Source organism: Macaca thibetana, chromosome 3 (assembly GCF_024542745.1).
Source record: "Macaca thibetana thibetana isolate TM-01 chromosome 3, ASM2454274v1, whole genome shotgun sequence".
Lineage (NCBI taxonomy): Eukaryota > Metazoa > Chordata > Mammalia > Primates > Cercopithecidae > Macaca > Macaca thibetana.
Genome location: NC_065580.1, coordinates 110436198 through 110455193, shown reverse-complemented (window position 1 = coordinate 110455193; position 18996 = coordinate 110436198). Strand labels below are relative to the sequence as shown.

Genomic DNA, 18996 nt, shown 5'->3' with positions numbered 1-18996 from the left:
CTTGTTCTCTTGCACTCCACCTTTCCCTATAAGGGGAGATGCATTTGGTGGCCACTGGTCCAAGGAGGATAACAGACATGCAGAGCATACCAGTCCCCCAACCCACACTTGGAGCCAAACCTAACCAGTCTGTATCAACTGAATCCCAGCCAACCACAGACATGGGAAACAAAAATAAATGCTTATTGTCATATAGCATTTTGCATTTGTTGGTTATGCAGCACTTTTATGGTAATATGATCATTCAGAAAATAATTTACCTATATTAACATTTTAAACCTCAACATTTCCATTAGATTACAGGATTCTAATGGAAAAAAATATCTCCCTCACTCTGTCACACATATAAATATTATTGTTTAGACAGAAAAATAAAAATATGATTATGGATCTATTAAACAGCACATTTTAAAAAGTGAGATCTAGTGGCCAAGAATCATCTACCATGTATAGAATCTGTCATTCAGTACAGACGTTAATCATCAGGGCTGGGCACAGTGGCTCACACGTGTAATCCCAACACTTTAGGAGGCCGAGGTGGATGGATCACTTGAGGTCAGGAGTTCCAGACCGGACTGGCCAACATGGTGAAACCCCGTCTCTACTAAAAATACAAAAATTAGCCAGGCATGGTGGTGCATGCCTGTAATCCCATCTACTCGGGTGGCTGAGGCAGGAGACTCACCTGAACCTAGGAGGTGGAGATTGCAGTGAGCGGAGATTGTACCAAAGCATTCCAACCTGAGGAACACAGGGAGATCTTGCCTCCAAATCAATCAATCAATCAATCAATCAATCAATCACTACAGCTCTTTTTCCCATCTAAAATGACAACCAGCCTAACATTGCAGCTTACTTGACTTCTTTAATTTTTTTTTTTTTTTTTTTTTTTGAGACGGAGTCTCACTCTGTCGCCCAGGCTGGAGTGCAGTGATGCCATCTTGGCTCACTGCAACCTCTGCCTCCCAGGCTGAAGCAATTCTCCCGTCTCAGCCTCCTGAGTAGCTGGCACTACAGGCACATGCCACCAAACCAGGCTAATTTTTGTATTTTTAGTAGAGACAGGGTTTCACCATATTGGTCAGGCTGATCTCGAACTCCTGACCATAGGTAATCCACCCACCTCGGCCTCCCAAAGTGTTGGGATTACAGGCGTGAGCCACTGCGCCCAGCCTGCAGCTTACTTTATATGAAGATACTGAAACCGCCATTGAAAAACTGTAACTGAGATGGTGAAAGAGATCTGACCCAACCAGCTCTATCTTGCTTCTTAACACACCTCCAAGCTGCCCTTGGACATTCCTGGGCATAAGCTGAACTAACTTTGGGAGGAATTTAGTTTATGGTTTATAGTTTAAAACAAAGGCTGGGCACGGTGGCTGACACCTGTAATCCCAACAATTTGGGAGGCGGAGGCGGGTGGACCACCTGAGTTCAGGAGTTCCAGACCAGCCTGACCAACATGGAGAAACCCCGTCGCTACTAAAAATACAAAAAAATTAGCCAGGCATGGGGGTGCATGCCTGTAATCCCAACTACTCAGGAAGCTGAGGCAAGAGAATCACGTGAACCCGGGAGGCAGAGATTGCAATGAGCCGAGATTGCGCTGTTGCACTCTAGCCTTGGCAACAAGAGCAAAACTCCGTCTCAAAAATAAAATAAAATAAAACAAAGACGGTAATAGCCCTTTCCCAAAATAAACCTCCTTCTTGCCTGGGGACTAGGCTGCCTTTATAGGACTAACAAATTAGCTACACAATTAGAAATTATGGTTTAAGAGTCATGCGGCTGGAGGCTACAAGATTCTGACCCTCCTTAAACTGCTCCTAAGATCAGTGCTTGAGATATTTTGCAGACCCTGCACTTGATGAATCAGCTGGCACCACCCAGATTGATAAACTGGCTCATGTGATCTATGGCCCCCACCCAGATCTGACTCCTTACAAGAGGACAGCGTCAACTCCCTATGATCTCATCTCTGACCCAACCAATCAGCACTCTCGACTCACCGGCCTTCCCCTTACCCACCAAATTATCCTTAAAAACTCTGATCCCTGAATGCTCGGGAGACTGACCTGAGTAATAATAAAATTCCAGTCTCCCACACAGCTCGCTCTGCGTGAATTAACTCTTCCTCTATTGCAAGTACCCTGTCTTGATAAATCAGCTCTGTTGAGGCAGCAGGCAAGGTGAATCCATTGGGCAATTACAATATCACCATATTGATAATTACACTGTGAAAAGCAAATTATTATAATAACTCCACTAACCTGAATCCATAGAAATTACAGTATTTTATTTTTTATGAATATTTTTTAAAACAACAGATAATAGGTCGGGCATGGTGGCTCACACCTATAATGCCAGCACTTTGGGAGGCTGAGGCAGGAGGATCACTTGAGCCCAGGAGTTCTAGACCAAACTGAGCGACATGGCAAAACCCCATCTCTACAAAAAAAAACTTTTCTAATTAAAAATTTAGCCAGGCGTGGGGGTGCACACCTGTAGTCCCAGCTACTTGGAAGGCAGAAGCAGAATAACTGCTTGAGTCCACAAGTTAGAAGCTGCAGTGAGCTATGATCATGACACTGCACTCCGCCTGGGTGACAGAATAAGACCTCATCTCAAAGAAAAAAAACAAAATATTTTGAAGCTTTCTACAGTAAAAAAATATTTTCAGATATCTATTTTAAGATAAACTTACTGAATAATAAGGAGTAAAGCTTTTGCTTAGTTCCTTTTTAAAATCTCTAAGTGCACCAGTTCCTTTTCCTAGCTTAGGAAAAGACCTAAGGCATAGTGATCTATGACAATAATAGAATATTTGCTTCATGGTATAGGCTCTTTTGGTATCTTAAAGCAATGATCATTATGTAGTGCCATGGATAAGCTATAGAAGAAATCACAGATAAAGCTAAGTATGTACTAACCCCCGGCTATTCTTTGAAAGTTTCTTTGGAAAATATAAGCATACTATTTAGTACTTATCCCTATCTCTGAAAAGTAGAATGCAGGAAAAATTGCAACTATTAAACTCTTTAGTCAAGTTCTGATTACTCATTCACTAGTTCAAAAACTGCTGTTGACCAGCCTGGCCAACATGGAGAAACCCTGTCTCTACTAAAAATGCAAAAATTAGCTGGGCATAGTGGCGGGTGCCTAGAATCCCAGCTACTCGGGAGGCTGAGGCAGAAGAATCGCTTGAACCTAGGGGGTGGAGGTTGCAGTGAGCCAAGACTGCACCACTGCACTCCAGCTGGGCAACAGAGTGACACTCCATCTCAAAAAAAAACCAAAAAAAATTAGCCAGGTGTGGTGGCTCACGTCTGTAATCCCAGCACTTTGGGAGGCCAAGGCGGATGGATCATGAGGTCAGGAGTTCAAGACCAGCCTGGCCAACATAGTGAAACCGCATTTCTACTAAAAATACAAAAATTAGCCAGGCGTGGTGGTGCGCACCTGTAATCACAGCTACTCAGGAGGCTGTGGCAGGAGAATCGCTTGAACTGGGGAGGCAGAGATTGCAGTGAGCCAAGATGGTGCCACTGCACTCCAGTCTGGGGGACAAACTGAGACTCAGTATCAAAAAAAAAAAAAAAAAGAAAGAAATGCAAGTAATTCCAACCTACATATGCTATATGCCTTTCTGCTTAAACGATCTATGTTTTTAAGTATAAATTGTCTATGAAAATAAACACTTCTGGCCAGGCATGGTAGCTCACGCCTATAATCTCAATACTTTCGGAAGCTGAGGTAGGCCAATCACATAAGGCCAGGAGTTCAAGAACAGCCAGGCCAACATGGCAAAACCCCATCTCTATGAAAAACACAAAAAAATTACTCCTTTACCTGATGCAGGTCTCTACTCAAATGTCACCATATGGGTAGAGCATTCTCTCACCTACCAGTATGAAATAACTTATCCTCACCCCACCCCCTTGCCAACTACCAGACTCAATTATCAAAAACAAAAATAAAAGTGCTTATTTATTTACTATCTATCACCCTAACCTAGAATACAAATGCTCTAGAGAGCGCAGATGGATTTTTATCACTCCTATATTCCAGAATCGGAGTCTACTGCCTGGAAGATCATAGGTTTGCAGTAAATATTTGGTGGATGACTGAGTAAAAACTTATAATACTAGGAATTTTTCTGATGCAAACTATTAATATAACATTTTATGTTATGAGTCACTTTTCTCTATTGCATCCCTAATTAAGAGTTAAGTACTTATATAGAAAACTAAGTAACACTGTGACTTTTTCCCTTTAGTCTAAACATACAAATACATGCATATATAAGCAGTTCACTGGCAAGGGCTGAATAATCGGAAGACTTTATGCCACTCTTTTCCTTCTCTTGGCTTAGTGCTTCTGAATATATTGAAGGGATACCTTGGGCTCCTATGTTATTACCTTAAAGTCAATTAACATTTCAACTCTGGGCCGGGAGTGATGGCTCATGCCTATAATGCTAGCACTTTGGAAGGCCAAGGTTAGTGGATCACTTGAGGTTAGGATTTAGAGACCAGCCTCACCAATATGGTGAAACCATCTCTACTAAAAATACAAAAATCAGCCAGGCGTGGTGGTATGCACCTGTAATCCCAGCTACTCAGGAGGCTGAGGCAGGAGAAACCTTTGAACTTAGGAGGCAGAGGTTGCAGTGAGCCGAGATCACGCCACTGAACTCCAGCCTGGGCGACGGAGTGAGACTCTGTCTCAAAAAAGAAAAAAAAATTGTAAGAGTTAATAACAGTACTTTGTAAACATTTGTAAAACATCAACATAAAAATTAGCAAAACTATAGGCAGATAATTCAAAGAAAAAATATGAATAGCCAATAAATTTATGAAAATTTTCATTTAGATTAATGTTCCTTAATAATGTTCAGCATCCAAGGCTGGATGCGGTGGCTCACACCTGTAATCCCAGCACTTTGGGAGGCTGAGGAGAGTGGATCACGAGGTCAGGAGATCGAGATCATCCTGGCCAACATGGTGAAACCCCATCTCTACTAAAAATACAAAAATTAGCTAGGCATGGTGGCACGTGCCTGGTAATTCCAGCTACTCAGGAGGCTAAGGCAGGAGAATCGCTTGAACCAGGGAGTCGGAGGTTGCAGTGAGCTGAGATCGCGCCACTACACTCCAGCCTGGCAACAGAGCGAGACTTTGTCTCAAAAAAAAGAAAAAACAAAAAAGAAAAAATTAATGTTCAGCAACCTAAATGGCCTGGGAAAAAAGAAAGCAGAATAACTTCCAAAAAAAAAAAAGCCAGCAAGAAGTTTCTTACAGCAATAAGAAAACACAGAAACTGGAAAACCTTTTAACTGACAAGGATGTGGGGTTGAAATACCTGTGATGGAACAATAGATGATGTGAGGAGCAATCTTGTCTATATCTTCATATCCCAGGCCCATTGCAGACAGTTTGCCAGGGACATAGTTTTCCACAAACACATCACAAACAGCTGCGAGCTGATGGAAGAGGTGAACATGAGTCAGACTTCCCCTCAACAAATCCTCACATGATAGAATTTTAAATTCTACACAATTGATTCTCCCTTTCTAATAGCTCAGAAAAATCACAGGACCGATGAAGCAAATTAGATAAACATAGAAGTTCTGGTCAACTACTTAAAGCATTACTGTCAGTAAAATAATGGCTTTTAAAGTTTTTGTAAGTACATGGTATTGAATGGATTCTGCATCCTTTAAATGTAATAAATATCTAGACTACATGGTCTGTCCAAATAGATTCTCAAAAGATTAGGTAGAAAAATTAGAATGTAAGTACATTAAATCTATGAAAAACACCTTTTAAAACATTTACAAGAAAACTAAATAGGTCATGTCTGGTTGCTCACTTCTCTAATCTCAGCACTTTGGGAGGCCAAGGCAGGTGGATTGCTTGAGCCCAGGAGTTCAAGATCAGGAGTTCAAGACCAGCCTGGGCAACATGGCAAAATCCCATCTCTACAAAAATTAGCCAGACAAGGTGGTGCACACCTATGGTCCCAGCTACTCAGGAGGCTCAGGTGGGAGGATCTCTTGAGCCAGCAAGTTGAGGTTGCAGTGAGCTGCAATGGTGCCACTGCACTCCAGCCTGGGAGACTATTAGACCTTGTCTCCAAAAACAGACCTAAATCCAAAGTCTTTACTACTCAGCATCCCTATTGTTACGTAATATTCCTCATTATAACATGCACTTAACGCATGTAAACAGGATTCTGAAATGTTTTCACACCTTTCAGATGCATTCTTCCCAAAGAGTTTTAAATGTATTTAATGAACCACCGAAGTTTTTTTTCTTCAGGCCACTAAACTATAGCCCAGTAAACCAGGAACTGTCAGGAACAAATTCCAGATTGTGATGCCCAGACCACTGTTACAGGAATTAGAGGACAATGCAGCACTGTAAACCTTAATTTTAATTTTTTTCCCAAAATTTCAATTGTGACTACTTTTAAAAATGTTTGTAAAGGGCCAGGTGCAGTGGCTCACACCTGTAGTCCCAGCACTTTGGGAGGCCAAGTAAGGCAGACCATTTGAGGTCAGAAGTTCAAGACCAGCCTGGTCAACATGGTGAAACCCTGTCTACTAAAATTACAAAAAAATGAGCCAGGTGTGGTGGCACATGCCTGCAATCCCAGCTACTCGGGAGGCTGAGGCACAAGAAATCACTTGAACCCAGGAGACAGAGGTCACAGTGAGCTGAGATCGCACCACTGCACTCCAGCCTGGGTGACAGAGTGGGACCCTGTTTCAAAAAAAAAAATATATATATATACACATATATAAATAATATTTTATATATATATATTTTTATTGGCTCGGCACAGTGACTCACACCTGTAAATCCCAGCACTTTGGGGGGCCAAGGTAGGCAGATCACTTGAGGTTAGGCGTTCGAGACCAGCCTGGCCAATATGGCGAAACCCTGTCTCTACTAAAACTACAAAAATTAACTGGGCATGGTGGTACACGCCTGTAGTCTCAGCTACTCGGGAGGCTGAGGCAGGAGAATCACTTGAACCCAGGAGGTGGAGGTTGCAGTGAGCCAAGATAGTGCCACTGCACTCCAGGCTGGGGCAACAAAGCAAGATTCCATCTCAAAAAAAAAAAAAAAAATCACAGTAATTGGCTGGGCCCAATAGCTCACGCCTGTAATCCCAACACTTTTTGAGGCTGAGGGGGTGGATCACTTGAGGTCAGGAGTTTGAGACAAGCCTGGGCAACATAGCAAGGCCTCGTCTCTACAGAAAATTTAAACATTAGCCAGGCATGGTGTCACATGCCTGTAGTCCCAGCAACACAAAAGGATGAAGCAGGAGGACTGCTTGAGCCCAGAAGGTGGAGGCTGCAGTGAGCAAGTTCTTGCTACTGAACTCCAGCCTGGGCAACAGAGTGGGACTGTCTCAAAAAAAAAAAAAAAAAACATGCACTCCTACAAGCACAAAAGAAAATAAACTGCAGGCTAGCCAGGTGCAGTAGCTCACACCTGCAATCCCAGCACTTTGGGAGGCCGAGGCAGGTAGATTACATGAGGTCAGGAGTTCAGGACCAGCCTGGCCAACATGGTGAAACCCTGTCTCTACTAAAAAATACAAAAATTAGCCAGGCGTGGTGGTGGGCACCTGTAGTCCCAGCTACTTGGAAAGCTGAGACAGGAGAATTGCTTGAACACGGAAGGCAGAGGGTGGAATGAGCCGAGATCACACCATTGCACTCCAGCCTGGGAGACAAGAGCGAAACTCCACCTCAAAAAACAAAAAAGGAAGAAAAAGAAAATAAACTGCATGCTATATAGCAAAATTCTAATATTGTTTCATCTAGGCATAGGATAAATGAGAGTTCACTATTCTTTCAACTTTTCTGAATGTTTTAATTTTTCATAACAAAATGTCATAGGAAAATAAAACTCATGCATTGCTATGCTGACCATAACACACACCCGTAATAATGATATTGTGACTGTCAACTAATTAACATAGAAAATTGTCTGAAATATTGGATAACACATGATCAAAAGTTATCAAATCATATCGCCACAATAATACTAAGTTCCATATAGGTTTTCTAAGCAGAGTTTCAGTTTTTACACAACCTGTTTTTGGTTAGCCTAGTTGACAAAGGAGTCATACTTTTTGAAGCTCTCATGTATCCAGCTGATTGACTTGTATAATACTTTGGAACTGTTTCTATAAACTAGACCCATTATATTAGCAATCCCTTTTTTTTTTTTTTTTTTTTTTGAGATGGAGTCTCACTCTGTCACCCAGGCTGGAGTGCAGTGGTGCGATCTTGGCTCACTGCAACCTCCACCTCCCGGGTTCAAGTGACTCTCCTGACTCAGCCTCCCAAGTAGCTGGGACTACAGGCACACATCACCACGCCTGGCTAATTTTTGCATTTATAGTACAGACAGGGTTTCACCATGTTGGCCAGGCTGGTCTCGAACTCCTGACCTCACGATCTGCCCCGCCTTGGCCTCCCAAAGTGCTGGGATTACAGGTGTGAGCCACCATGCCTGGCCTTTTTTGCTACTCTTAAGGCCAGAAGAGAAATCTATACCAGAAATAAGAAAGACTAGAGAAAAAATAATTTTTCCTTTAGAAAGTAAGATACATAACTTATGAATTGTATAACTACTTAAAAGCAATTGACTGGCCATGGTGGTTCACACCTGTAATCCCAGCATTTTGGGTGGCTGAGGTATGCGGATTGCTTGAGGCCAGGAGAACAATTTCGAAAAATCAAAACAAGTTTCAAAAGAAAAACAAAAACAAACAAACCTAAGTTATGCTACAGGAAAGATATGGGAAGGCAGGGTGATAAGATCAGGATGATTTTCAAGCTTTGGGTTCAAAATACATCTAGTTAATGAAAATTCTAAATTGGCTGCATTGATCCAGCAGAACCAAAAAGGATGGTCCCTGATTCTGATCTTAATAATTAAAGATTATCTTTCAATGATCGAGATAGAGAACATAAAGCAGCAGAAGAGCAATTGAAGCTAAGTTCATGTTTGGGTAAAAAATAAAGTTTGAGGCCAGGCGCAGTGGTTCATGCCTGTAATCCCAGCACTTTGAGAGGCCGAGGCAGGTGGATCACCTGAGGTCAGGAGTTTGAGACTAGCCTGACCAATATGGTGAAACCCCATCTCTACTAAAAATATAAAAATTAGCCGGGCATGGAGGCACGTGCCTGTGGACCCAGCTACTCCACAGGCTGAGACAAGAGAATTGCTTGAAACCAGGAGGCGGAGGTTGCAGTGAGCCGAGATCGCGCCACTGCACTCCAGCCTGGGTGACACAGCAAGACTCTGTCTCTAAATAAATAAATAAGTTTAAGACTTGGTTCTCTAACCAAATAGCCCTAAGTACAGTTGGCCCTTGAACAACAGGGGTTTGAACTGTGCAAGTCCACCCCTAGGTGGATTCTTTTCAACCAAACGTGGATGGAAAATACAGTATGCACTGGATGCAAAACCCATGTACACTGAGAGCCAATTTTTTATATAAGCAGGTTCCACAAGTCCTGTACTGCAGGACTTAAGTATTCACAGATTTTGGTATATGTTGAGGTTCTAGTAGAATCAGTCCCCCAAATACAGAAGAATACTGTACATCCATTAGATTCACCTATAAACCTTAGCAAAGATGGCAAACAAGGTTTATCCCACATGATGAATCCAACATCAGGAACATAGGAAATAATAACAGCTAATAACTCATGAGTGCTGACTATGTGGCAAGCACTCATCTACACATTTTACACAGACTAACTCAATTCTAACAACAACCCTAGAGAGTAGGTACTATTGGGCTGGGCACAGTGGTTCACACATGTAAATCCCAGCTCTTTGGGAGGCCAAGGTAGGCAGATCACTTGAGGTCAGGAGTTCAAGAACAGCCTGGCCAATATGGTGAAACCCCATCATTACTAAAATTACAAAAATTAGCCAGGTGTGCTGGTGCACACCTGTAATCCCAGCTACTCTGGAGGCTGTGGCAAGAGAATTGCTTGAACGCAAGAGGTGGAAGTTGCAGTGAGCCGAGATCATGCCACTGCCCTCCAGCCTAGGCAAAAAAGCAACACTCTGTTTCAAAAAAAAGAAAGAAAGTAGGTACTATTATTACCCAGTTTACTAATGAAGAAACTGAGGCACAAAGAAGTTATATAACCTGTCTGAAGTCATATAGCCAGTAAGCACAGAAGGCAGGATTCAAATCCCATGCAAAGGTATCCATCCTTAATTTAACCACTGTGCCTTCCAGCTCCTCTAAGAAAGATGCTGAGATCAGGTCTGGATATACTGATCATCTGAGTAAGGGTTAGAGAAAGCTTGGACTCTCCAGTGATGTGACTCAGATCCAAATGTCAGCTTTCCACATACTAGCTAGGTAATCTTGGAGCATCACTTAGGCACCAGGAAATTCAATTCCCTTTTATGTAAATGAGATTTCAATACTTCATTTACAAGGTAAAATCTGAGGATTAGAGAAGATAACGTGAGCAAAGTGCCCAAGCCCAGGATTTGCTACAGAGTTGGTGGTCAGTCAATAGTAGCTAGCACCATAATGATACACAATATACAAAAAATTTAAAGCACATTACACTTACAAAGAAGTATACAAATCAAGGTAAATACTTAAAAGGTATTTGTTGCAAATGTACAGATCACCCATAAAATTGAGTTTTAAAACACTTTTGCTCTGATATTTCAATCCCTAATTATAACCTAGGTGGTAGGATGCCTTCTATACAGCATACTGTACCTCTTTGATGATTTTCACCCCTTTTGGATCCTTGATATTAACAGCAATACTCTAAAAATTAAAAATATATATATATATTATTTCGATGACCAAAATACAAGCCCCAATCCCTACCATTATGCAATATACCCACATAACAAACATGCAATGATGTATCCCCTGAATCCAAAATAAAAAGTAAAAAAAAAAAAAAAAAGCATGTATATTAAAATACTATCATAAAAGTTTTTCTTTTTTTCTTTTTTCACTTTTTGAGACCAGTCTTGTTCTGTCACCCAGTCTGGAGTGCAGTGGTGCGATCTCGGCTCACTGCAACCTCTGTGTCCCGGGTTCAAGCGATTCACATGCCTCAGCCTCCCAAGTAGCTGGGACTACAGGCACACGCCACCATGCCCAGCTAATTTTTGTATTTTTAGTAGAGATGGGGTTTTGCCTTATTGGCCAGGATGGTCTCAATCTCCTCACCTCATGATCCGCCCACCTCAGCCTCCCAAAGTGCTGGGATTACAGGCGTGAGCCACTGTGCCCAGTTATGAAAGTTCTTCTTATTGCTGAACAAGAAAGCCATTCATATCATAGATCATCCTCTTAAATTTATTTTATGCATGAAGAAATATTTAAATCATCTTTACTGATTCTATTTACCATGAGGATATATTAATATGCTAACAAGGATGATAGGAGATGTTTTTAAAGTATAATACCAAGTGTTAGGCAATTATTCCCTAATAATAACAAATGTAAGGAATCAAATGATTTTTCTATTTCATAAAATAATTTCCATTATAAATTCTTATGAAATGTTCTAAGTTACTTAGTAGGTAAGAAAGAGTAGTAAAAAGCTCCATTGTTTCTACTTAGTGAATGGTAAATGAACAGAAGTTTAATTTATTTGAAATATTAATTACATCTTAATTTCTTTAAGGAACAAAAAAAAAAAGCCACAATGATATCAACATTTTTGCTGTTACAAGAGAATTACACATAAAAAGCCAAAAAGGGATGATATTCTTACTTTTTTATTTCGGTTAACACTGAGATAATATGTACTTTCTGTCCCAACAAAAGGTGGCCCCCAAGTCCGTGTATCATCTCCAACTCCTGAAAATAATAACATGAGCTATGAATCTTTGGTTTTTTTTTTTTTTTTTTTTTTTTTTTTGGAGATGGAGTCATGGAGTCTCACTCTGTTGCCCAGACTGGAGTACAGAGAAACAATCTCTGCTCACTGCAACTTCCACCTCCTGGGTTCAGGTAATTCTCCTGCCTCAGCTACCCGAGTAGCTGGGATTACAGATGTGCACCACCATACCTGGCTAATTTTTGTGTTTTTAGTAGAGACAGGGTTTCACCATGTTGGCCAGGCTGGTCTCAAACTCCTGGCCTCAGGTGATCCACCCACTTCGGCTTCCCAAAGTGCTGGGATTACAGGCGTGAGCCACTATACCCAGTCATTTAAAGTAGTTTCTAAGTGACTGTGAAAAAAAAATAAAAATAGTACTATCAATTTCTAGAACTATAATTTAATTGTACTATCAATTGCTAAAACCAGCTAGGATTACAGGCACCCGCCAGCATGCCCTGCTAATTTTTGTATTTTCACTAGAGACGGGGTTTCACCACATTGGCAAGCCCATCTCGAACTCCTGACTTCAGATGATCCGCCCGCCTCAGCCTCCCAAAGTGCTGGGATTACAGGTGTGAGTCACCACACCCAGCCAAGAAGCATTAGTTCTAACTGGAGCTAAACCAATGACATCTCCTGCATCACCCTCCGTAGTAACTGGGATTACACAGGTGTGCACCACCATGCCTGGCTAATTTTTTATTTTTAGTAGAGACAGAGTTTCACAATATTGGCCAGGCTAGTCTTGAACTCCTGACCTCAAGTGACCCAGCCGCCTAGGCCTCCCAAAGTGATCCCACTGCACCAGGCCAGTAGTTTATTTTAGACATTTGCACTCATTTCTCAGGTGGAGATAATGTCAGGAGTCTAAACTGGAGGCCTACAAGGCTTTCCTCATTTAACTGGGGTTTCAGAAAGCTCTGTGTCCATGGCACATGACAGGAAATGAATGGGTTAAAGGACATATCTGGAAAAACCTGCAGCTTGGGAGACATGTTTTGTTTGACCCACACAATTCTTGAAGTTTTTAACTAGCTGCCATGATTTCAAAATCTGGAAATCTTTAAAACTTCACACTGCCTTTCTTAGATGACCTTTTGACACATTCATTCATTCAACAAATATTTATTGAGCACCAACTATGTCACAGACACTGCTCTGTGCAGAGCAGACACAGCAGTGAACAAAAGACCAACAGCCCTGGCCTCGTGTGCCCTAGTGGAGACGATGCTGAAATTTCAGCTGCATCCTTGCTCACTTCCCTGCTCACTTTCCTCACTTAGGTTCCCTGCCTGGCCCTGCAGGCACACAGATACATCCACTGACTGGCTAACTCTACAAAAAGAGGAGTATACATAAATGTAATATGCTCTTTGGTTACACAAATAAAAATAATCTAATCTAATACTAAATCAGAAAACTACAACCAGGCCAGACGTGGTGGCTTATGCTGGTAATCCCAACACTTTGGGAGGCCAAGGCGGGTGGATCGCTTGAGGCCAGGAGTTTGAGAACAGCCTAGGCAACATGGTGAAACCATGTCTCTACAAACAGTGAAAAAATTAGCCAGGTGTGGTAGCACATGCCTGTATTCCCAGCTACTTAGGACACTGAGATGGGGCAATCGCTTGAGCTCAGGAGGTCAATGCTGCACTGAGCCAGGAGTGTGCCACTGCATTCCAGCCTGGGGGACAGAGCAAGATCCTGTGAAAAGAAAAGAAAAAGAAGAGAAGAGAAGAGGAGGAAAGGGGAGGAGAAGGGAAGGGAGGGAAAAAAAGAAAAGAGAAAAGAAAAGAAATAGAGAAGGAGGGCAGGGCAGGGCGAAAGAAAGAAAGAGAGAGAGAGAAAGAAAGGGAAGGGAAGGGAAGGGAGGGGAGAGAGGGGAGGGAGGGAGGGAGGGAGGGGAGGGGAGGGGAGGGGAGGGGAGGGAAGAGGGAAGGGAAGGGAAGGGAAGGGAAGGGAAGGGAAGGGAAGGGAAGGGAAGGGAAGGGAAAGGAAGGGAAAGGAAGGGAAGGGAACTGAAAACTACAACCAAATTTTATTTAATTGAGGAACTGTAGAGTGGATATAAAATGAAACTAGTTTTCTACTGAAATGTGAAAATACCACAAAGCTGCTTTTAATGAAAATCACTTTTTCTCATATCTGTGTTGAATAACTATCTCAAAAACCCAAAACAATTAAATATATAATATGAATATTAAAATGTATTAATTGGGAGGGTGAAGAGAAGTAGTCATAGTAACCGGTCAAAAAAAGGACAATAGGCCAGATGCAGTGGCTCACCCCTGTAACCCCAGCACTTTGGGAGGCCGAGGTGTGTGGATCACCTGAGGTCAGGAGTTTGACACCAGCCTGGTCAACATGGTGAAACCCTGTCTCTACTAAAAATAAAAAAATTAGCTGGGCGTGATGGCACATGCCTGTAATCCCCGCTACTCAGGAGGCTGAGGCAGGAGAATTATTTGAACCTGGGAGGTAGAGGTTGCAGTGAGCTGAAATCATGCCATTGCACTCTAGCCTGGGCAACAAGAGTGAAAACTCTGTCACAAAAAAAAAAAAAAAAAAAAAAGGACAATAAACACCTGCTAGGAACAAAGCCCGATACCAAGTGTATGGCGATGAGACATAATAAAGGCCTAGACAAAGAAAGATCTGTTGTGGTTTAGTTTCCATGGTGGAAACTAAAAAGTACAAAGGAGAAATAGGCCTCACTATATAGGGAACAACAATTTATAAAATTAATAGAAATACAAATGTTACCCTGGTGGCCAACTGAAATAGCAAGAGAAATTATTAACACATTGAATGTTCTATGTGTTATAGGAATGGAAAATGCAAGAAAACCAATGGTTGTAAGTGCTGTGGTGTTGAAATCAGATAGCAATATGGAAATTAGAAGCTTTAAAGAAAAAAAACAAATGTTGAGCTAGAAAATAAACATTCTTCCGCATGTATCCAACACTGACTAAAAGCGATGAACATCATTGAATGAATAAACGAAGCATCATCTCTGGGAGCAGGACTTGCCGAGCACTTCTACCGCCTGAGACTGGCAGGGATAATAAAGAGTAATAAAATATACTAATACATGATATTCCTCATGCTCATCAGAGAATCTTCTGCTAACTGCCTTGGCCTCTTAAGAATATCTACTTAACAAGAAATTGAATCTTCCAGATCAAGTATTCTACTGTCTGTAAAGACAAAATAAAATTTAAAAAATTTTTAAAAAGAAGGAAACAAACAAAAAGATATTCTACTTTATATGGTTATCACTTACGGTCAATTACTAAGTTGATGTAATTATAAATCATTCTCCTGTGAGTCTTAGAGATACATACACATTATTCACCACTAGACCAGTCTCACTGATTTGGGGATTCTGTTTAAGACCCATAGGATCAGATCTTGAAACATAAATAATAATGCTAATTTTTGAAAACTTCTAAAACAAGCTGCATAGGCCAGGTGTGGTGGCTCACCCACACCTGTAATGTCAGCACTTTGGGAGGCTGAGGTCGAAGGATCGTTTGAGCCCAGAGTTCAAAACCAGTCTTGGCAATATAGGAAGACCCTGTTTTTACCAAAAACTATATATATATTATTTATATATTTTAAATAAGGCCGGGTGCGGTGGCTCATAGAGCGAGATTGCATCTCAAAAAAAAAAAAGTAGCCAGGCATGGTCGCGCACAACTATGGTTCCAGCTAAGGTAGGAGGATTGCTTGAGCCCAGGAGGTCGAGGCAACAGTAAGCCATGATTACACGATGGCAGTCAAGCCTGGATGACAGAGTGAGATCTGTCTCAAAAATAAAATAAAATAAAACAAGCTGTTTATATGATGATATAGCAGACATTAAGAAACATGGACTGTGCCCTTTAAGTGCTTATTGGAGAGAAAGGGCACAAAACAATGACACGTTCCTTTTTGAGATGGAGTGTGGCTTTTGTTGCCTAGGCTGGGGTGCAATGGCATGGTCTCAGCTCACTACAACCTCCATCTCCCAGGTTCAAGCAATTCTCGTGCCTCAGTCTCCCAAGTAGAGATTACAGGCATCCGCCATCATGCACCACTAATTTTTGTTCTTTTAGTAGAGAAGGGGGTTTCACCACGTTGGCCAGGTTGGTCTTGAATGCCTGACCTCAGGTGATCCGCCCACCTCAGTCTCCCAAAATGTGATTACAGGTGTGAACCACTATGCCCGGCCAATAATGATGCTTTTCTAAGAAACTTTATCAATAACAGCTTGAACTAAACACCAAACTGCTAAGATGATACCAAATAAAAGTGAGAAATGTGTACACAGAATGTATTTATTTGGTGAACAAAGGAGGAAGAAAGAACAGGAAAGATGTCAGATGAAAACATAAAAGCAAAAAACTGATCTAAGCTTAGGTGTTTCCTCCTTCAAAACCTTTAAAATTATAAAATGGGGAAATGTTTCTTTTATTGGGAATAGAAAAAAATGGCCAGGAGTAGTAGGTCACACCTGTAATCCCAACATTCTGAAAGGCTGAGACAGGAGTTCAAGACCAGAACAAGCAATATAACAAGACTCTGTCTCTACATACAGAAACAAAAAAAATTGTATTATTATAGCTGGGCATGGTGGCACATGCCTGTAGTCCCACCCATTCAGAAGGCTGAGGCAGGGGAATTGCTCAAGCCCAGCAGTTGGAGGCTATAGTGAGCTATGATCACACCACTGCACTCCAGCCTGGATGACAGAGGGAAATGCCGTCTCTAAAAAATAAAAAGAAAAAGGAAATAGAAAAGAATGACTTAGGTTGGAGTATTTGAGGTTTTCTGTTTGTTTGTTTGTCTGTTTGTTTTTGAGACAGGGTCTCACTCTGTCACCCAGGCTGGAATGCAGTGGCACGATCTTGGCTCACTGAAACCTCCACCTCCCAAGTTCAAGAGATTCTTTCGCCTCAGCCTCCCACGTAGCTGGAACCACAGGTGTCTGCCACCATGCATGGCTCATTTTTGTATTTTCAGTGGAGACGGGATTTCACCATGTTGGCCAGGCTGGTCTCGAACTGCCAACCTCAGGTGATCCACCTGCCTCAGCCTCCCAAAGTACTGGGATTGCAGGCGTGAGTCACCATGCCCAGCCTTGGGTTGTTTTTTGAGGGACTTTGATTCCTTTTCCTTCTCTCCTTCTTCTTTACCCTATTTCTTCACTTTTATCTTCCTTTCTCCTGGCCTTCCCTTTATTCCACAGTGAGGGAGGGTGGCCAGGCCCACTGTAATCTCAGTCTCAACGCTAAAGCTAGGCTGGGGCTAAGGAAGGCCAGAATCATGGCTGAAGGTCTGGATATTCCTTATTACCTGTGTGCCCCTAAGTAAGTTGCTTAACATCTCTGTGTCTCCATTTTCTCCTTTATAAACTATGAATAATAACATCAGCCCATAGGGTTGTTGTAAAGATTAAATAAGCACAAGCAAAGCATTGAGAACTTTGCCCGGCACTGTAGGTGTCCTTATCATCATTGTTATACACTACATCTCAGCTTCTTTGTTTTTTTTGAAGCAGAGTCTTGCTCTGTTGCCCAGGCTGGAGTGCAGTGGCATGACCTAGGCTCACAGCAACCTCCACCTCCCGGGTTCAAGTGATTCTCCTGCCTCAGCCTCCCAAGTAGCTGGGATTACAGGTCCATGCCTGGCTACTTTTTTTTTTGTATTTTTAGTAGAAACGAAGTTTCACCATGTTGGCCAGGCTGGTCTTGAAGTCCTGACCTCAAGTGATCTGCCCTCCTCGGCTTCCCAAAGTGCTGGGATTACAGGCGTCAACCACTGTGGCCAGCCTCAGCTTCTAACAAAAGCCTTCAGGTGCAAAGAAGAAACTGGCTTGAGCCTGAGCACTGAGCACACATAAGGAGTAAAAAGATACCATTAGTGATAGTTCACAGGAAAACAAGAAATGGAGAAGAAAAAGACAATCATTTCATTTTAATTCTCTCCTTATCCCACTTACAGGTACACTAAACATGGGTATTTAGAGAATTATTTAAATATATTTATTAGCTTGTTTCTATATTTTAAAGAGATTAATAGCTTTACCTGGTCTCTCCACTTTTATAACTTCTGCTCCAAGGTCTCCTAAATTCATAGTAGCAAAAGGTCCCGCCAGGATTCTACAATGTTAAAAATGATAAATAAATTAATTACCATCTGGAAAATTTTTATATTAATTATTTTCTTAAAGACCCATCAACACAGACAAGCTCATATAATGCTAGTAAGAATCAAAACAGTTAAAACTGTAATTTGGCCATATGTAATAAGAGCTTTAAAAATATATACCCCCTTTCTTTTTCTTTTTCTATTTTTTTGAGACAGAGTCTCACTCTGTCACCCAGACTGGAGTACAGTGGCACCATCTCAGCTCACTGCAAGCTCCACCTCTCGGGTTCACGCCATTCTCCTGCCTCAGCCTCCTGAGTAGCTGGGACTACAGGTGCCTGCCACCATGCCCGGCTAATTTTTTTGTATTTTTAGTAGAGACGGGGTTTCACTGTGTTAGCCAGGATGGTCTCGATCTCCTGATCTGGTGATCCGCCCGCCACGGCCTCCCAAAGTGCTGGGATTACAGGCGTCAGCCACTGCGCCCGGCCCCTATAATTCTTTATCTAGAATTTTATCCCGAGGAAGAAATCAAAACTGAGGGAAATATTTGTGTACAAGGAAGCCTAATTTATAATTGTGAAAGATTAGAGGATGATTAAGTAATTATGTGACATCGATATATTAATTACTCTCTTACTTTTTGTTGAATTTTGAATAACATAGGAAAATATCTAAAATATAACATTGTGTTTAAAATGTGGGTAAAACTGTAATTTCAATATGGTTCCAATTTTAGTTTTTTAAGATTATATATAAATACACATTGGGAAAAGGCATAAATACTACACTAATTGTCTCAGAATGATGATATTACAGGAATTTTTCTTTTCTTATTTTCTTCTCTAAAATCTCAACATAAGCATATAAGAATCTTCTTTTAATTCAAAAAATTAAATGTTTTTGAGGAAAGGGAAAAACCAAATCCCAAAAAAAAAACCCAAATGTAGATA

General features: G+C 41.5%; 2 protein-coding genes across 11 annotated transcripts in view; one reads left to right on the top strand and one right to left on the bottom strand.

The window, feature by feature from the left end:
• Window positions 1-18996, top strand: part of MPLKIP (M-phase specific PLK1 interacting protein) — an 811813-nt gene that overhangs the window by 736279 nt on the left and 56538 nt on the right. The window lies entirely within an intron of this gene.
• SUGCT (succinyl-CoA:glutarate-CoA transferase) overlaps window positions 1-18996 on the bottom strand; it is a 772786-nt gene that overhangs the window by 699265 nt on the left and 54525 nt on the right. For all 7 annotated transcript variants that reach the window (XR_007724059.1, XR_007724060.1, XM_050783317.1 and 4 more), the window contains exons 3-6: window positions 17981-18054; window positions 11801-11886; window positions 10786-10836; window positions 5362-5482 (exon numbers count right to left, since the gene is read on the bottom strand). Coding sequence is in view for 5 of the 7 variants with exons in the window: in XM_050783317.1 (XP_050639274.1) it covers window positions 5362-5482; window positions 10786-10836; window positions 11801-11886; window positions 17981-18054 (332 nt within the window). In the remaining 2 variants the exon portion in view is untranslated. The remainder of the gene's footprint in view (window positions 1-5361; window positions 5483-10785; window positions 10837-11800; window positions 11887-17980; window positions 18055-18996) is intronic.